The sequence below is a fragment of the Maniola hyperantus genome, chromosome 21 (assembly GCF_902806685.2).
Source record: "Maniola hyperantus chromosome 21, iAphHyp1.2, whole genome shotgun sequence".
Taxonomy (NCBI): Eukaryota; Metazoa; Arthropoda; class Insecta; order Lepidoptera; family Nymphalidae; genus Maniola; species Maniola hyperantus.
Window position 1 is genome coordinate 2831704 of NC_048556.1, and position 19076 is coordinate 2850779.

Below are 19076 nucleotides of genomic sequence, written 5' to 3' on the forward strand. Positions count from 1 at the left end.
AACGGCGGCGTCGGCGGCGGTTCAATTCCCGGGCAAAGTAATATATAACATAATCTATGATCCCGGGCACGCCTCTTTCGCAGTTGTGTTTTACTTTAAAGCAATTAAAAAAATCACTTGCTTTAACGGATGAAGGAAAACATCGTCAAGAAACCTGCATGTATGAGAGTAACTCTCCGTGATGTGTTCAAAGGTGTCTTAAAAGTCTGAATTTCAACCTATGTGTCAAAGTTCTTAAATCTGAGTTTAATTCGTGATTAAATAATAATCGACTCCATTTCACGCCATAAATGTGTTCATAACAAAATAATTCTAATTTAAAGGTTTCCAAGATGGCGGGTAATGGTGGATGGTAGTACGATTAGACCTTGTTTAAGACTACCGGAGTGATGTTTAGAAAAATCGCAAAATGGCCAAAATGATCTTGAGATCGATTCATAGGTAATGAAAAGACTAAACCAACGTAGTTAATAAGTGGGCCTCTTAAATTTTATAACAGTCCCATATTTTATATATACCTACTTAGTTTAATTTATATTATGCTTAATAGTTTGGTTCAATTCAATTCAGAGTTATTGGCTATTGGATAGTTTGGTTTATTTTACTAATTCCAATAATCCTAACGATATTGGCATTTTGCGTAGGTGGGTATAATAAATAGATCGAAATTGACATTCTGTGAACCGTTAGTTTAGTATTTAGCATGTATGCCGTTGTACATCTAAACCGTTACAATTCCCGAAATTGAACGTTTGCCCAGTCGCAATATTACAGTGATTAACTGAAAATAAAAAGCAAAATACGAAAGTTAGTAAAATAATTTAATTCAAAATTGATTCCTATAATTCAGCTTGTTGAATATTCGACATTAAATAATTAATATGTTTCGGCTTAAATTGTGTTTATGTAGTTATTATAAAATAAATAAATTCTGGCAAATGACTTTTTTTTCATTCCGAATAGTAATTATTAAGACAGGATTTAAATAATTTATACATTTAGAGTACCACTATATTTAATTGGCCACTAGGGCTGAAATCAAACCTTTTACATTTACCTCCCCTCCATGTATGAACGTTAGGGCCGTAGCACCTCCGCGCCACTGTGTAAGTTACTGTGGATAATTCACACACAGAGAGAGAAATGCGAGATTGTGCTAGCCTGTACATAGATAAGGAACAACTTCAACAAAAAATTAAAAACAAGGTTATATTAAAATTATAATATGAAAATATTCAATATTGGGCTGAATATACACTCCCAGCCTTCTTTCTGTTTATTTAAATATTTCCACTACATTACGTAGTTACTTTATACATCACCAATTCTGTAAGTAATTCAGTTTTTTTTGTTACACATATAAAAGAATCTACATTAAACCTCTATGTTAACCGCGCGTCGCTGCACAACACCGCCCCGCATTCCTTCATTTAAAAACCTTGATCTAACCGCAGCGCGAACGATTAAATAAGAAATTTAACAAAAAGCATTAAATTATGCCGTAATTAATTAATATTACATGATATTACATATACTACAGTTTTTATGTTCAACATTTTATGTCAATATTAAATCATTATCTATACTTAGTCTAGCCTATGATATAACATTATAAATGATGAAACGTATCCGCGCGATATCATTCAACAACAAATCATTAACAAATCGGCATCCATTCACTCGCCACTATCGAACGGTAAATTAAATCTAATCTCAGTAACAACGAAAAGTCCGACAGTCAATGACAGTCTCTGATTTTTTCTGCTTTCGGCCTTCGCGGCCGCGTTTTTTTTGCCGGAAGTCACGCCGGCCAACACCATGGCGGCTCGCTTGGCCAAGCACGACTTGCAGAACCAATCCTCCGTCGCGCCAGGCTCCTCGGGTGATCCCCACGCCCACCCAGTGGTACCAGCCGTCGCAGCCGTCACAAACGATCATGGGCGAGCCGTTGTCGGGCCGCCCGCATGCGGGGCACACCAGATCTGTTCCCCTGCTCGTCCACGTAGTACGGGGTCGGCAGCGGGCCGCTAGGTTTGTCCACCGCTACGGGAGTAGGCGCAGGGGCCGCGACCGGCACGGATTCCCCTCCGAAACGAAACCGACTCGTCGTCTAAATCGTCTACTTGAGTCTTCTTCGACATTCGGCTTAAACAAGATCTTCTTAACTTCGAATGACTCGACGGCGGACGATTCTTCCTCGACGGAGATGCGGGGGGCGGCGACAGCGGCGTTCCGCATCTGCTATGTGATTATGCTTTGAATGCTTCTGCTTGGGCGGTCTCGTCACTAAAGCGGAAATCTGAGCCAACTCCGGCGAACGACTGTGCTCCCGCGACATCCGGCTCTTCCTTCACGACGAAGCGTCGTCCTCCTCCTTTTTAACAACAGGCTTTATATTCAATGTTAAAAATATCGGGTGAACTCGGAGGCATTGGAGAATTAGAGTTAGAGGAACTTAATTTAAGCGTCAGCCTTAGGTACTAAGCCGTCGGCGACCTTTTCTTTCTTTTTTTCCTTCTTTTCCTTTTTGATTTTATCTTTAAGCTCGTGTCGCTCCTCCTTATCTTTCTTCTTTTCCGCCTTATCCTTGTTTTTGTCTTTCTTATCTTTTTTCTTCTTGACTTTCAAACCGTCTTTGTCCCTCTTTTCTTTTTTGTGGGATTTGTCCTTTTTACTTTTCCAAATTATCGGGTTCTTTTTCTTGTGATCATCTGGGATCGCGACTTTTTCTGGCTCAGGTTTGGGAACGGGTGTCGGTACGGGTATCGGCGCGGGCTCTTCTATTTTCGGCGAAGGTAGCCGAACGGGCGGCGGGGGGCACCCTCGGCGGCTCCGGTCGAACGGGCTCCGTCTTGGGAGGATTCAGTTCGATCGTTATATCAGGCTGTACAGGAGGCATTTTATACAAGCTAGCTTTATGATCTTTATTTTTCAATTTTTGTTTCTGTAAAATATTTGAATGGTCGGCGATTTGTGCTTGTCGTGACGGTCCTTATCACGTCCTATCATGGGCGACTTATGCATTATCTTTCCTCTTCGTTGTCGACGGGTATTACCTCCAAACTAGGGCGACGGAGCATTTGCGGGAACTTTACAGATGACGATCGAGACGTGTGAGGAAAGTTTGCCCATTTGCATGAGGTGGTTGGGAATACCTGGTCCCAGACCGCCTGGCAGGAAGCTCGGCCCCGGTATCAGACCAGGTCCTGCTGATCCTAATGCAAACGGATTGGTAAGTAAGTTTGGAGGCGGCAGACCTCTGAGAGCTGGGTTGTTAGCCAAGTTAGCAAATAAGTCGCTAGGTATCAAACCTGGGTCCGGACATCAATCCCTCGACCGTGCGGCATGGCTGGAAGAAGGGGAAACCTGGATGCATTTGTGATAGGTTCGGTTCTTTCTTTGGCCTATTTGGTTTTGGTGGCTTTTCATTACCCAGTTTCATTTTCTTTTTCTCAGCCATTTGCACCATTTGGAAGGCTTGCAATTGCTGTTGCTGCTTCTTAAGCTTCGATTCAATCTTAGATGCTTTGTCCTTCTTCTCTCTATGTTTCTTTCCTTCTTTGCTTGGACTCACACCCGGCCAAGTCTTTGGAGAAGGGTATGCAGGGATTTGTTGATCGATAGAATACTGTGGGTCGGGGTTCAGGCTGTAAAGGTCTAAACTGTGGCATGGGGTGCATGTCTAATGAATCATCGTCAATACTAATGACTTCATGGGATCTTATATCTATTTCTCGGGACAAATTTACAGGGACTATTGTTATTGTTCATAATAGACTCTACACTTTTAACTCTAATATTTTCACTTTTTGATTCAGGTGCAGAATTCTGTATTCTGTGAGATCATAGCATCAGAGAGTGGATGCAATTTTTCTGGGACAACCTCTGGTAGTGTTTTTGTCTTCTTTTGATTTGGTTCGATATTCTTTTAAAATATTGCTTTTTGATCTGTCGGGTTGGGAGGCCAGTTTTTCCTCTTCCTCAATCACTCCTTTTTAATTTCTACTTCTGGGATGAGAGAATTGGTGGCCGGCTGTGGCTTATGTAAAGGTAAGGAGTTTGATGCGAGTGGCGATTTTGAATTGGTATTTTTCTTGGTACCGGAATTGCATCTTCGGCAAACTCTAGGTGGCGGGTTCTACGTATTGGTGGTGGAAGAGGAGGAGGAAGAGTTCTATGGGCTCCTGCTTGATGACAGGCCTCAGAGGCTCCGGCATGGGCACGACTGGTGGTGGTAATGGTGCAGGAGCTGCTGGAGGGGCAATAGGGGCCTTCACAGGAGGCATCATCCTCGGCGCAGGCATAGTTACATGATTGTGAAGGGTCGGATGTACATCTTTACTCTTTATCGAGTATCCTGGTGGATGCTTGTTCAATTTATTACTATCCCTAGATTTACTACTTTTCGCCTTTATGACTCTTATCTTTCCTTTTACTCTTCATTATCTTGCCGTTTAATAACTTATTTTTCTTAGATTTCTTATCACTTTTGTCTAACAACGGTACTTTCATTGCATTCGAATGGTGCGAGTTTGCTCTGTGTTTGTCATGTCTGTCTGAAACTATTGTGGGTGGTCTTGCTTCTGGTAGTTTACCTTCTCGGGCGGGCGACAAGAAACCAGACATAGTCTCATGACGCTGCTAATTTCCCTAGTTCTTTCCTCCTCGTCGAGTCGTAACCTTGGCTTTTTGCTATTGGTAATGACACTGGATCGATTGGTCTTTTAAATATGTCTTTAGATTTCTCGGGACTGTCGCTGGACTGATATTTCAGGGCTCGTACATGTGGCATTGGTCTCTATGGCTATCAATACCATTTTGACGGATCTCAACAGTGCCAGCGACGGCTGGTGTGTCTCTTTCTTTCTCTGGATACATGGGAGGTAAATGCTCATGTACGTGCATGGGCCTCGTGACGACCTCATAAACTGCCAGGTTTAAGGAAATTCAAGTTAGACTCCCTTCGGTTTGGGGAACTTTTCAGTTCTAACGGGTGGTGGCACGGTGGCACACTGTGTGGTACTCCGCTAGCTCGGGAAGTTGTATATGTAAATCACGAAACACTAATCCTAAGTCATGTAAATTTGGTTCAGTCCTATTGAATTGTTCAGCATATCTGTTAGCTTGTGTGCCCAGTGTACATATGTACTTTCCAAAAAACGTGTACCAAAATGTCGAGTGGAGTCGAGTTTATACCATTCCACCCTATAGTTTGGCATATTTGCGCAACATTCCTCCGTAGTATCTCACGGGCGTACGCCTCTGACATTATGACACCAACAAGTTATCTGGAACAAACGAGTATAACGCATACGTACGGGCGAAACAACGGTCAAATAACATGAGTGGAATTTGCTGACCACAACAACCAGGTTCACTTTACACCTCGATAGCTTGTACGTACGATAGCAGAGCTAAAACGCATATCTCGATGGTTTTCATACCTGCAAGTGTCTAGTAGTACAGAGACGGTAACGCAAATAGGTGGAAACCTCGAGTTTGGAACACACATGTATGCTTCGCTACGATCTTCAGAATCTACGATCAATTTATCATAACACATTTATGGATTACAATGCAAATTAACGAAGTGTTTACGTAAAAACTTCTCAGCATTCTACAAACACAGAACCCCGTGCGCCATGATTGCATTTTGGTTGTCAATGTTTGGTGTTGCAAGGTAATAATAAAAAAAATGGCGGTCAATTACGGATGCGTTCAGAGAGTGACCTAATTTAGGTTTGCCATCAAGACCTTTTTTATTCGACTAACGAAATTAATGTTCTGTTTCTTTGTAAGCTACGCATCAAACAAACAACTTTTCAGTCAACCTCAGTCAGACTATTTTAAAAAATACTCTGAAGTGTCTGAATCTTGAAAACTACCTATGACGTGCTATGACGAAGTTGAACGATTCGGTATTCATATCACGGATATCTAAGAAAAAAAGGGTCACCCGTCTTTTAAATATTATTTGGCTAGCTTTAAGTTTTATTGTAAACCTAACAGTGTACAATATTAATTTCATTCGACTTCAATGGCACTCTAGTTGAATCTATAGACAATTTATGGCACAGATTAAAAAACTTTTCTGTGGCCTCTACAAAGAAGTACCTTTATCAGTTAAAATTCTATAGTTTATGGTAGCAATTGAATTTGACATGAAATGTCAAATATAACCCGCAAGTGGTTTTTGGCGATGCGTTTTTCGTGGATGTAAATTTCGTAAATAATTTACCTTTTTTATACGCGTTACAACGCTTCCTAATATGTGACACCCAATAATTTAACTATGAGCTCCAAGAAAAGTACACTTAGTGCAGATGGTTGATTTGGGAGGTCTTAGGAATTCGGTTTCATAGTCGAATGACCAGACTTTTTGTATAGTGAAGTAAAAAGTCCCTGTTGATATTTTTAAGAGTTTAAAATGACTACATCGTCGGAGGACGTTCTGTTGAGCGTGGGACATGTTAGGTATAAGAAGGGCGATGGGACTTTGTATGTGATGAACCAAAGACTAGCATGGATGTTGGAGAATCGGGATACAGTTGCTGTGTCCCACAAGTACGCTGATATTAAAAGTAAGTAGAGGAACTATTTATATTTTATGTAGTAGATATTCACTGCTCGAAATGATTTCAAGGTCTACCGCTGTACTATAGAACTGAGACAATTTATTTGTTCTAGACGTTCTAGCTATAGATGTCCTTGTAGCAAGGCCAGCTCTCCAGTCTTACATTTTACTTTTGCTCCATCTGCTAAGGCTAAGGCTGATATCTATAGAATACTTTTGACTGCTCTTACTGAGACTTTACTGAGTTATAAACAAAACTGGCTAAACTGAGCCCATAACTGCCCTCCTTTTTGGAAGTCAGTTAAAAATGAGACAGATTTATGTCAGTTATCAAGTTTCAGATAAGACATGCGCTGACATAAATCTGTCTTAACTGAAACTTGAGTCTGAGCAAAGTCAAGTAATTATAGATCAGCCTTAAAACCATCATACAGCTAGAGTTTGATTGATCCCAAAAGGATACTCAAGAAAGTAATTCCAGAACCAATAAACAATTATCACATTGTTTTCTCCACTAAATTGACATTGGTGGTATTATTGCAGACCACAAAACTGCAATACAAGTCCAGAGAAGAGGAACCATAATTTTAATAGTTTTCTATTTAATCTAATTAAATGTTAATATTTAAGTAATAACTTTGCGCTATAAGTCTTGCTCGCCTAAGTAATAAAATCAGTAATAAATTTAAACTCTCGAGCAATCAACAATAAGGCCACACATAAGTCTTGTGGTATTTTACAAGAAAATAATACGTAATACGAAAATAATAATAAGTAGATTTTGGTCTTGTTGCAACATTGTAGATTCCAGGCTGCTTTCAGTATAGAAAAAGTACCTATATTTTTATTTTATTTTATTATTTTTAATAGACTAAGCAGCTTTCGCTGATTTGATCAGAAGTACTTCGAGTTTTCCAAATGTTTCTCTAATCTATTCTTGAACTGGTTAACAGAACTTGACATCACCACATCCTTAGGCAACTTATTCCATATGTGAACAACTCTGTTGGTCAGAAAGTGTTTTAATGGATTTGACGATGGCAATTGATATTGTAGCTTCATATCATGTCCTCTAAATCTAGGATTGCTCCTTCTCGAATACATGCTCTGAAAATTTGGGAGATTATAATAATTTATTTAGTATTTTGTAAGTTTCAATTAGATCACCTGTTTCTCACCTGCTTTTGAGGGTGGTGAGATTTTGTTTATAATTTTTATGATAGTATTTTTATCTACACTTCAAGGTGCTTTCGAAAAGGATAACATTACATTTAGACCTGTCAATTTAGTTTTGAAATTGTGCAAAACAGAATCAGCCACAATAGCTATATCAAAGTAACAAATTTTTATATTTGGACAGCTGAAGGCCAATCCAACTGGTTGAGTAAGTTAGTCATTAAGTAATTAATCAATAACCTTGACTTAACAAATGTTTTCACACCGCAGTACATAGAGCCATAGACAAGAAAAGAAGAAGAAGAAATGTTTTCACACATCCTAGACTAAGAAGGGGACATGATATGAAGCTACAATATCAACTGACATTGTTAACTCCATTAAAACACTTTCTGACCAACAAAGTTGTTTATGTATGGAACTAGCTTATGCTCGCGATTTCATCCGCGTGGACTACACAAATTTCAAACGCCTATTTCACCCCATTAGGGGTTGAATTTTCAAAAATCCTTTCTTAGCGGATGCCTACGTCATAATAGCTATCTGCATGCCAAATTTCAGCCCGATCCGTCCAGTAGTTTGAGCTGTGCGTTGATAGATCAGTCAGTCAGTCAGCCAGTCATTTTTTCCTTTTATATATTTAGATAGAAGATAGTTTACCTTAATCCAAATCATCTGTGTGATTTAGCACAGATTTTAGCCACACTATGCGTATCAGAGTCTCCACAGACTTCTGGCATGTCTAATCTTACATAATCTTTCCAGCACAAAAAATCTCTCCCATCGGCAAACCAAAAGTGCAGCTACAAGTGGTCCTCCACGATGGCACGTGTTCCACGTTCCAGTTCGTTAACCCGGCAGGCGCGGAGGCTCAGGCCAAAGACCGCGACCAGGTCAAGATGCTACTGCAGGACCTATTGCCTAAGTTCAAGCGGCAGATTGATGGGGAGTTGGAAATGAAATCTAGGTATGCATACTCCATTTTCATCATCATCATCATGATCAACCCATCGCCGGCTCACTACAGAGCATGGGTCTCCTCTCAGAAGGGTTATGGCCATAGTCTACCATGCCATGGCCGTGGCCTGGCATGTGGCCATGTGCAGATTGGTAGACTTCACACACCTTTGAGAACATTATGGAAACCTCTCAGGCATGCAGGTTTCCCCACGATGTTTTCCTTTACCGTTAAAGCGAGTGATATTTAATTACTTAAAACGCACATAACTCCGAAAAGATAGAGGTGCATGCTCGGGATCAAACCCCCAACCTCCGATTAGAAGGCGGACATCCTAACCATTAGGCTATCACAGCTTCATTTTACCTCTACTTAATTATTTGGTCATTTTGAGTATACTCTATCCACGGAGAGCAGTTAGTATAGGGCTCTCTCTGTTAAGTAATCCCATACAAATGACAAAGATAAAAGACTCAGTAAACTTATTGAACAATCCTATTACAATGTAAAGGATAAAGGAATGATAAGGAAGCTTGGGAATGAGTTGCTTGACAGCTTTATGATAATTCTAATAAGTTTAAGTGATTTTGTAAAGTGGTGATGATAAAAAGAATACCCGGCTGAGTTTGTTGTAGGCTCTTCTCAGAACCGGGCGAGTTTTGAACCCTCGTTGCTTTAGTTTTCTAAAGCTATGAGACTACTACTCTTAATCCAACAACGGACCATCAAAAAAGTGTAACTTATTGTATTACCTACTAGTTGATGCCCGCGACTTCGTCTGTGTAGGTTTTCAAAAATCCCGTGGAATAAAAGTAGTATGTCACTCTCCAGGTCTTAAACTATAGCAATGCAAAAAATCACGTCGATCCATTTTCACGTCGACTCTTTCGCATTTATAATAAGTAGAGACCGGATTATATGCATTTGCATATTCGCATATGCATTGGCATATTTTAGACATTCTCAGCGATAATTGCATATTTTACCTAAGATCTAGTAATGATGCATATTGTCGGCACATTTACAATATTTTTCACTCGCCCTGCGTTCCGAAATGCGACCAAATTTACTAACAGTCACAAAATATAAGGGCTTAGATATTGATAAAATACGCTAAATGAATGCGCGTTGCCAAATGCATTGTCGCATAAACTTAAAGAAAAGTTTGAAAACATATTGAACAATAACCCAGGTTTTAAAAGTTTGTGTCAAATTGATTTTCATTAATGGGACTGCAGAACTTTTGCCAGAAACTATAAGTGCTAACATAGCACCCAAGTTCAAATTCTGCCCAGTTCAGTGGATGTGGAGCTAACCTTTTCCACTTACAAAAATATTCTAAATGATCGTAGACACAATCTTACCACTGAACATTGAGAAAAATATTTGATTGCTTACGTTTACAAAAATTTTAATAATTTTAATGTCACATAATGTTACTGTACCTATTATCGCCTATCAAACATAATTTACTAATTGTATGCTAATTTTGAAATCTTTTTTTGGGGATTCCTGAAATTTATCATTTAATTTCGCATATTCTGCCAATTTTCGTGCATATTTCAAGCATTTTTCATGCATATTTGCATGCATATAACTTTTTATGTTGCATATGATCCGGTCTCTAAATAAGGGTATACTGATTATGATAAAAGTGAACTTGGAATTTTTTTGAACACAGGTTATTATCGTTACATCCAACACTAAAGCATTTATATGAAGACTTGGTGATATCAAAGGTGATCAACAGTGAGGAATACTGGAACACCCCCACTTTGAAGCACTACACAGAATCTACCAGCATGAAACAAGAGGCTGGTAAGTTGTTTTTTTTAGGGTTACATACCTCAAAAGGAAAAACGGAACTCTTATAGGATCACTTTGTTGTCTGTCTGTCAAGAAACCTACAGGGTACTTCCCGTTGACCTAGAATCATGAAATTTGGCAGGTAGGTGGGTCTTATAGCTGGCTTTAGGGTAAAAATCTGAAAACCGTGAATTTGTGGATACATCACACAAAAAAAATTAAATTGTGGTCATAAATTAATAATTAGTATTTTCAATTTTCGAAGTAAGATAACTATATCAAGAAAGGGCTTCACCTGTGCATTCTAAAACAGATATTTATTTATTTTTATCATAGTTTTTGAGTTATATTACAAAATGTCGACCCACGTTGCGCGAGCCTGATTCGCACTGGGCCGGTTTTTTTTAAATACATATCAAAATCGGATTCTTTTCCCCAGGTGTATCGGGAGCGTTCCTGGCAGACATCCAACCACAGACAGACGGCTGCAACGGACTGAAATACAACCTGACCCAGGACATTATAGATGCGATATTCAAGACATACCCCGCTGTGAGGAAGAAACATGTGGACTATGTGCCTAATAAGATGACCGAAGCTGAGTTTTGGACCAAATTCTTTCAATCACATTATTTTCACAGGTACTTTTTATTTGTACTAGTTTCCTCTTCTAAACAACCTGACACAGGACATTATAGACGAGATATCCAAGACATACCCCGCTGTCAGGAAGAGACATGTGGACTATGTCCCTAACAAGATGGCCGAAGCTGAGTTTTGGACCAAATTCTTTCAGTCACATTATTTTCACAGGTACTTTTTTTTTGTACTAGTTTCCTCTTCTAAACAACCTGACACAGGACATTATAGACGAGATATCCAAGACATACTCCGCTGTGAGGAAGAGACATGTGGACTATGTCCCTAACAAGATGGCCGAAGCTGAGTTTTGGACCAAATTCTTTCAGTCACCTTATTTTCACAGGTACTTTTCATTTCTACAATCAAAGTTTCTTCTAGAGCTCTTCCAGAGGCCCAAAACCAAGAACCAGCCCACAATGGCCAAAATCTGGTGTATCAACAATGAGATACAGTACGCGGCAGAAAGTAATGTACATCGGCCATTAGAATGACATTTCGGCTTTGTAGGGCGTTGTCTCTGTCACTCATACCTATATTACGTTTTGTCGGTCTCAACAACAGAGACAATGCTCTACAATTTTGTTTGTTTTAGCGTTTAAGCTACCGTGAGTGATTTCCTTATATACTTAATATCTGTCCCGGCTTTACTCACGTGTTTAGTCGACGTTAGCCCGACTAGTTTCGAACCCATCCGGGGTCCTTTTTCAAGGGAGTCACAACCGCGACGCGTGCGCGAAATGACTCCCTTGAAAAAAGACCCTGGATGGGTTCAAAACTAGTCGGGCTAACGTCGACTAAACACCTGAGTAAAGCCGAGACAGATATCCATACTAATATTATAAATGCGAAAGTGTGTCTGTCTGTCTGTCTGCTAGCTTTTCACGGCTTAACCGTTCAACCGCTTTTGACGAAATTTGGTGCAGAGGTAGCTTGCAACCCGGGGAAAGACATAGGCTACTTTTTATCCCGGAAAATTTAAATTTAAGAGTTCCCACAGGATTTTTAATAACCTAAATCCACGCGGGCGAAGTCGCGGGCATCTGCTAGTTATATATGATTTTGTTTGTACATTAACAAATTCATCGATTGGCAAAAGTTTCGTGTTTTATTATTTTTGGGTAATTTTGCAGAGACCGCATAGCATCGTCGTCCAGCAAGGACCTGTTCGGCGAATGCGCCAAACAAGACGACCAGGCTATCGCGTCCGCCATGAGACACACCACAGTGGATCTCACCGTGAGTTCTTATTCTTTGGGGCTATGCAGGTTCTGAAATGAGGAGAACCAGAAATGAGATCCGTAGTAGAATTAGTGAGAACCAGAGTAACCGACATTATTATAAGCAGACTAAGCAGCTTTCGCTGATGCGTCTATATCAGAAGTGCTTCGAGTTTTCCAAATATTTGGTTAATCTATTCTTGAACTGGTTAACAGAACTTGACATAACCACATCCTTAGGCAATTTATTACATTTGTGAACAACTCTGTTGGTCAGAAAGTGTTTTAATGGATTTGATGATGGCAATTGATAATGTAGCTTCATATCGTATCCCCTAAATCTTGGATTGCTCCTTCTCGAAGTTTACCTCAAAAATGTACCATAAATCTTGTGTTTATTAAAATAATATATCGTCGTTTATGTTTAGGTGGATTTACCTCAATTCACGGAGTCTGTCCCGTTCTTACCAGAAGACGATTCGGGTGAGAAGGAAAAAGACGGCACCTCCATACATCGCAGCATGATCAAACGATTCAACCAACACTCCATTATGGTATGTCATTTTGATAAATGTAACTTAACTGATATCAAATCCGAATAGATCGATAATATCGCACACAGAACACTCGCAACACAAACGCGCAACACGCAACAGACGCGCCACACATGCGCAACAGACGCGACACACATGCGTTACAAAAGCGCTACACACGCCTCAGACGCGCAAAACTTGCGCTACACACGTGCAACAGACGCACCACACATGCGCAACACGCGCCACACACGTGCAACATACGCACAACACATGAGCTACATACGCGCAACAGACGCGCCACACGCGTATATCCATATGTCTATAACGTTGTGTTTGTTATGCAAAATCAGCATGAAAAAGTCGAATCTATAATCATTTCAAAAATTTCTTGACAGTTGTAAGAAAATTGACTTTTCCTTGAAATTGAATTGACAAACGAAGCCTTTCCAGCTCCGTAAGGCTCTCTTTGTATGAGATGTAAAAATATTATATTCCCCGCAGGTGCTCAAAGCTAGTCATAAATCAAACAGCAGTACCAATAGCAATAACACGAGTAGTAATAGCAATAGCAAAACAACGAATAACAACAACAAAGTGGTCGAGAACGGTGTGAAAGATACGAACGGAGTAGAGAAAAGGACAGCGCAAGACAAAGATCCGAGCGAGCCCGTGGATAAGAAGAAAAGGATTTTGGAAAAGTTACATTACGAAGATCTAGATAGTGTTCAAATTGGTGAGGAGGCGCAGGAGTTGAAATTATCGAAGGTAAGTACAGTTTCTAAATAAAATACATATCAAAAATTGTGAACCGGCAGGATTCGAACCCGCGTCTAGTTTTCGACTAATATTCCCCTTTCCCCTCCAATGAGGAGGTTTCCAGGCAACTGACATTCGGGGAAAAATCTGAAAACCGTAAATTTGTGGTTACATCACACAAAAAAAATTAAATTGTGGTCATGAACTAATAATTAGTATTTTCAATTTTGAAGTAAGATAACAGTTACATCAAGTGGGGTATTTTTTTTTTTATTCACATACAAGTTAGCCCTTGACTGCAATCTCACCTGGTGGTAAGTGATGATGCAGTCTAAGATGATAGCGGGCTAACCTGGAAGGGGTATGGCAGTTTTTAGTAAACCCATACCCCTTTGGTTTCTACACGGTATCATATGAAAGGTCTTCAATTTCAATTTATTTATTATTAAATCGGACAACAATTGATCCATTATGTGTTAGTAACAATAAATACTTAATAACTATGTTAATACTTAAACACTAAGGAGTTAGTAACAAAATACTTAATCACTATGTTAGTACTTAATAACTAAAAGGGATTTAATCCTCTGCCCGAGTTTCCCCATCAGAGGACTATCCATTTTGTCCGCTATCATGCGCAGGATCCCGTTACTGTCTTCGCCTGTGCATTCTAAAACAGATTTTTATTTATTTTTATGCATCATAGTTTTTGGATTATCGTGCAAAATGTCGAAAAAATACGACTGTAGTACGGAACCCACGTTGCGCGAGCCTGATTCGCACTTGGCCGGTTTTTCTCATATTGTTATTTTATTTTGCAGGTGGAAAGGTATTTGTTAGGTCCATCGTCACAAGTCAGTCAGTCCAGTACAAGTACCACCAACCCACCGCCGCTGTCGGCGCTAGCGTCTATATGTCAAGTAAGTGCTACAAACACACATTCTTCTTCTTCTTCTTCTTCTTCTTCTTCACTCTGGGCTGGTTTCCGCACTCAAACGTTTTCCGTCTGTTGTGCGTGCATTTTTTTTTTTTTTTTTTTTTTTTTTTTTCCCCTCGTCCCGCCGAAGTCTTCACTCCAGCCATCCAAGCTTGCACCAGAAACCAAGTAGACCGCTCAGGTTGCCAAGGGCTTCATGGAGTGAGGCCGGGGAACCCAAATGGCGTTCGCGTTGTTCTGTCACGCCCGTGCACTCTAGGAGCACGTGCGTCAGCCTTTCCTTTTACATATTTAGATAACCTGTAGGGGTTCTTATCTAGGAACAGATAAGAACCCCTACAGAGGAAAGAAACCAAGCGACTCACTGACAAGTTTCGTTTAATCACGACACACAGATGCACTACAGTAAAGCGAAGGCGAAAAAGCAGTAGACAGTAGGTATAGGCGGAAAGCTAATTACAAATAGGAACTAAGACGATAACAATAACACACGAATACAAGCCAAAATGCGTAGCACTTAGAGCCCTCGCCCACGGCGACTTTTTCTAGCGATGCTGTCGCGCGTTTACTAAACGCACGCCAGCATCACTACTAACGCGTGTTAGTCGCATTTGCAACGTGCTACTGCATTGCGACTGTATCGATGCAAACGCGCGACTTTGTCGGATGACATCGGGGGAAGAACGGAGGGAGGGTGGCGCGTGAATAGAGAACCGAGCATCAGTGCAACATTTTTTCTCGTTTGCATCGACACAGAAGCGCGACAATATCGCGTTTGCATCGCGACTGAATCTGAGACCGTGGGCGAGGGCACACAGCTAGCGACCGCTTCGCGACTGTATCGATGCGGACGCGCGACAGCATCGCTACTGTATCGCTACAAAAAGTCGCCGTGGGCGAGGGCTCTTAAAGTAACATCAATGCGCAGTGGCGCGCCGGTTGTGACTGACTCGCGTACCAAGTCGGTGTCGGCGCGGGCGCATAACGGCATCTGTGCGCCCCGTACTGCGTTCGCATTGTACACGACGACGCGCGGCGCCCGGCGTGTTTATCGGACGTTATTAATTCGTGTGTTGGTATATCTGTATTTATGTCTGTATGTCTAATTTGTGTGTTAATGCATATGTATGTATGTATGGATGTGTGTGCATGTGTCAACCACAAACCTGTTAATTTCAGGCGTGGTCAAGCGGACAACAGTGTCAAAGGCCGTTCAGAGTGAGCGCGTCAGCGGCCGTGGGTGCTTTGGGCGAGTTGAGTCCAGGAGGCGCGTTGATGAGGCAACACCAAGCCGCGTGTATGGCGCGTGAGTCTTATTATAAGTTGTACTAGTAACTTCAGGCGTGGTCTGAAGCTGGGTTAGCGTGTTTTAAAAATATAAAATAAATATAAACATATTATATAGCTTAATATTGTTTAAATTAGTTGTGCTCAGAATCAGTACCGATTTCTGTTTCCATTTCAGAACTAATACCACCGGACGTGAAAAACGAGTTACACCGCATTTACCTATCTGGGGGGGAACTACTCCGCGAGTTGTGGCGGTGTTTTCCGCAGCCGGGCGCCAGCGCGGAGTCCGAGGACGCGCCCGTGCGCGCGGAAAAGTTCTACGACGCGCTGCTTAGGTTTAGAAACGTCAAGCTAAGGCCCTTCGAGGTGAGTCAACGAACAAATCTAGCGGAATTCCGCTCACTGCAATGTCATCATCATCAACCCATCGTCGGCTCACTACCGAGCACGGGTGTCCTCTCAAAATAAGCATCAGCTCCTTTTGAATAGTCTGTTCTAATGAGGGGTTTACCTACACTGTGTTGTCTGGTGCGGGTCGCTAATTCAGCAACGTTCATCAACTTTTATTTTATATTCATTTTTATTTTTCAACCCATTACCGGCCCACTACTGACCACGGGTCTCCTCTCAGAGTAAGAAGTTTTTATTTCTAATGCATTTTTTCGATGACAAGTTAACCCTTGACTGAATCACTTACGTCGTAGATAAGTGCTTTTTAAACATACTTTTCATTTTATTTTACAGGAAAAAATGCTCCGTGAGCTGACGCCGTTAGCGACATCGCTAACAAAACATATGAACCAAATGATCGACGTGGCGTGCGCTAAGTACGCGATGTGGCAACAGAGACAGGCCAAGTTGCGGTAGTATACGCCGTACTACAATGTCCTACCACAAATATAGGATGTGTGTGCTAAAAACCAATTAAAGTGACATTATAAACCAATTAAAGTGACATTATTCAGTGATAAATTGACTTGTCAGTTATGCGTCAAATATGCGATAAACTGCGCCAAGTATGCAAATGTGGCAACAGAGACAGGCCAAGTTGCGGTAGTTTACGCCTTACTATAATGTCCTACCGCAAATACATATAGGATTTGTGTGCTAAAAACCAATTAAAGTGACATTATAAACCAATTAAAGTGACATTATTCAGTAATAAATTGACTTATGCGTCAAATATGCGATAAACTGCGACTAGTATGCGATGTGGCAACAGACACAGGCCAAGTTGCGGTAATATACGCCGTACTACAATGTCCTACCACAAATATAGGATGTGTGTGCTAAAAACCAATTAAAGTGACATTATTCAGTGATAAATTGTATTATAATGCGCGAAGACAACTGAGATGGTCAAGCTACGATAGTATACGCCTAACTACAACATCGTATCGCAAATATCGTGTTAGTGCGCTAAAAACCAATTAAAGGACATTATTCAGTGATAAATTGACTTATTATAATGCGCCAAGTATGCGCCGTGGCAACTGAGACGGTCAAGCTACGATAGTATTCGCCTAACTACAACATCTTATCGCAAATATAGTGTTGGTACACTAAAACCAATTAAAGGACATTATTCAGTGATACATTGACTATTATTATTATGCACCAAGTATGCGATAAACTGCGCCAAGTATGCGCCGTGGCAACTGAGACGACCAAGCTACGATAGTATACGCCTAATTACAACATTGTATCGCAAATATAGTGTTGGTGCGCTAAAAACTTATTAAAGTGACTTTAATCGGTGATAGAGTGCGCTAATTATGCTCTGTGGCATTATTATTCAGTGATAATTTGGTTATTATGCGCCAAGTATGGAAAAAACAGGCCAACTTGCGGTAATATACGCTTACTAATGAATTAAAGCGACTTTATTCAGTGGTAAACTGTGCCAATTATGCAAAAAATCAGGCCAAGTTGCGGTAATATACGCTTACTAATGAATTAAAGCGACTTTATTCAGTGGTAAACTGCGCCAATTATGCAAAAAATCAGGCCAAGTTGCGGTAATATACGCTTACTAATGAATTAAAGCGACTTTATTCAGTGGTAAACTGCGCCAAGTATGTAAAAATCAGGCTAAGTTGTGGTAATACACTCTTACTAATGAATTAAGGCGACTTTGATCAATAATAAATTGATTATTACAATTGAAGTCTGGCCAAGTATGCACTGTCAGTGGTTACAGAGATGGCCCAAGTTGTTAGTTGCGGTAGTATACCTCAGATAGAGACCTAAGTCTCGTCAGAACCAAGTTTTCCAAAAAACATTTTAACTGACGGTTCAGAAACAAAAATCACGATGTATTTCACGTTAATAGTAAAAACAAAACGATAACTTTCTCTATCACGCTTATAAGCTTAGCCGCGTGTGAGAGAGATAGACTTTGACACTCCTATTCATAGACACGACACAAGTGCAATGTGTGAATGTGTTGCACATACTAGCTCTAGTTAAGAGTGAAGTAACACGATGCGTTGCGTTGGCGGTGCGTCATTCTACATAGAAATCGCTGTACTATGCCACACGATGCGTTACGACGTCGTGCGGCGCCGCACCGCACGCGCATCGGACTTGGGACCAGAGAGACGAGGCGGGGAGAGGTGGTGCGTTGCGACGCCATATTTTTAGCCGGTGCGGCAACGCAGTGCCCGTGTGGTACCCAATACTCAAATCTACAACGGTCTGGCTGTAAGCTGTGATAACCTACTGGTTAGGACGTCCGCCTAATCGGAGGTCGGGGGTTCGATCCCGGGCACGCACCTCTAACTTTTCGGAGTTATGTGCGTTTTAATTAATAAAATATCACTTGCTTTAACGGTGAAGGAAAACATTCAACAAAAACATGGGGAAACCTGAATGCCTAAGAGTTCTCCATAATGTTCTCAAAGGTGTGTGAAGTCTACCAATCCGCACATGGCCAGCGTGGTAGACTATGGCCAAAACCCTTCTCACGGTGAGAGGAGACCCGTGCTCTGTAGTGAGCCGGCGATGGGTTGATCATGATGATGATGACAGCAACGTGCGGCACCGCACCGCACCGGAAACGCATCGTGTCGCATCAGTCTAACACGACTGTATATCCGACTGAAATAATATTTAACAATAATTCTAGAGTAATAGACACAATAAATTCTCATAAAATTGCATTGTTATATCAAAAAAATGTTCA

General features: G+C 40.8%; 2 protein-coding genes across 3 annotated transcripts; one reads left to right on the forward strand and one right to left on the reverse strand.

The window, feature by feature from the left end:
- Positions 1 to 1545: 1545 nt before the first annotated feature.
- Positions 1546 to 5664, reverse strand: Taf3 (TBP-associated factor 3). The gene is given in 30 exon segments (XM_034979946.2): positions 1546 to 1783; positions 1785 to 1880; positions 1882 to 1981; positions 1983 to 2083; positions 2085 to 2224; positions 2227 to 2401; positions 2403 to 2471; positions 2473 to 2796; positions 2798 to 2958; positions 2961 to 3026; positions 3029 to 3125; positions 3127 to 3322; positions 3324 to 3646; positions 3648 to 3753; positions 3755 to 3837; positions 3839 to 3889; positions 3891 to 3988; positions 3991 to 4077; positions 4080 to 4152; positions 4155 to 4403; positions 4405 to 4631; positions 4634 to 4696; positions 4699 to 4759; positions 4761 to 4803; positions 4805 to 4926; positions 4928 to 4960; positions 4962 to 5018; positions 5020 to 5157; positions 5159 to 5288; positions 5445 to 5664. Coding segments are annotated over 29 exon segments (3495 nt in total). The 5' UTR covers positions 5270 to 5288; positions 5445 to 5664; the 3' UTR covers positions 1546 to 1738.
- Positions 5665 to 6176: 512 nt separating this feature from the next.
- Tfb1 (transcription factor B1) lies at positions 6177 to 17202 on the forward strand. 2 transcript variants are annotated; one of them, XM_069505904.1, is made up of 12 exons: positions 6177 to 6581; positions 8516 to 8717; positions 10390 to 10526; positions 10954 to 11155; positions 12287 to 12392; positions 12802 to 12927; positions 13411 to 13674; positions 14487 to 14585; positions 15782 to 15908; positions 16068 to 16258; positions 16637 to 16789; positions 16984 to 17202. In XM_069505904.1, the coding sequence occupies exons 1-11, from the start codon at positions 6428 to 6430 to the stop codon at positions 16757 to 16759; spliced, it is 1731 nt and encodes a 576-aa protein (XP_069362005.1). In that variant the 5' UTR covers positions 6177 to 6427; the 3' UTR covers positions 16760 to 16789; positions 16984 to 17202. The 2 variants fall into 2 exon arrangements, with proteins under 2 accessions (XP_069362005.1, XP_034835848.1); XM_034979957.2 differs by lacking the exon at positions 16984 to 17202 and having other exon boundaries at positions 16637 to 16865.
- Positions 17203 to 19076: the final 1874 nt, after the last annotated feature.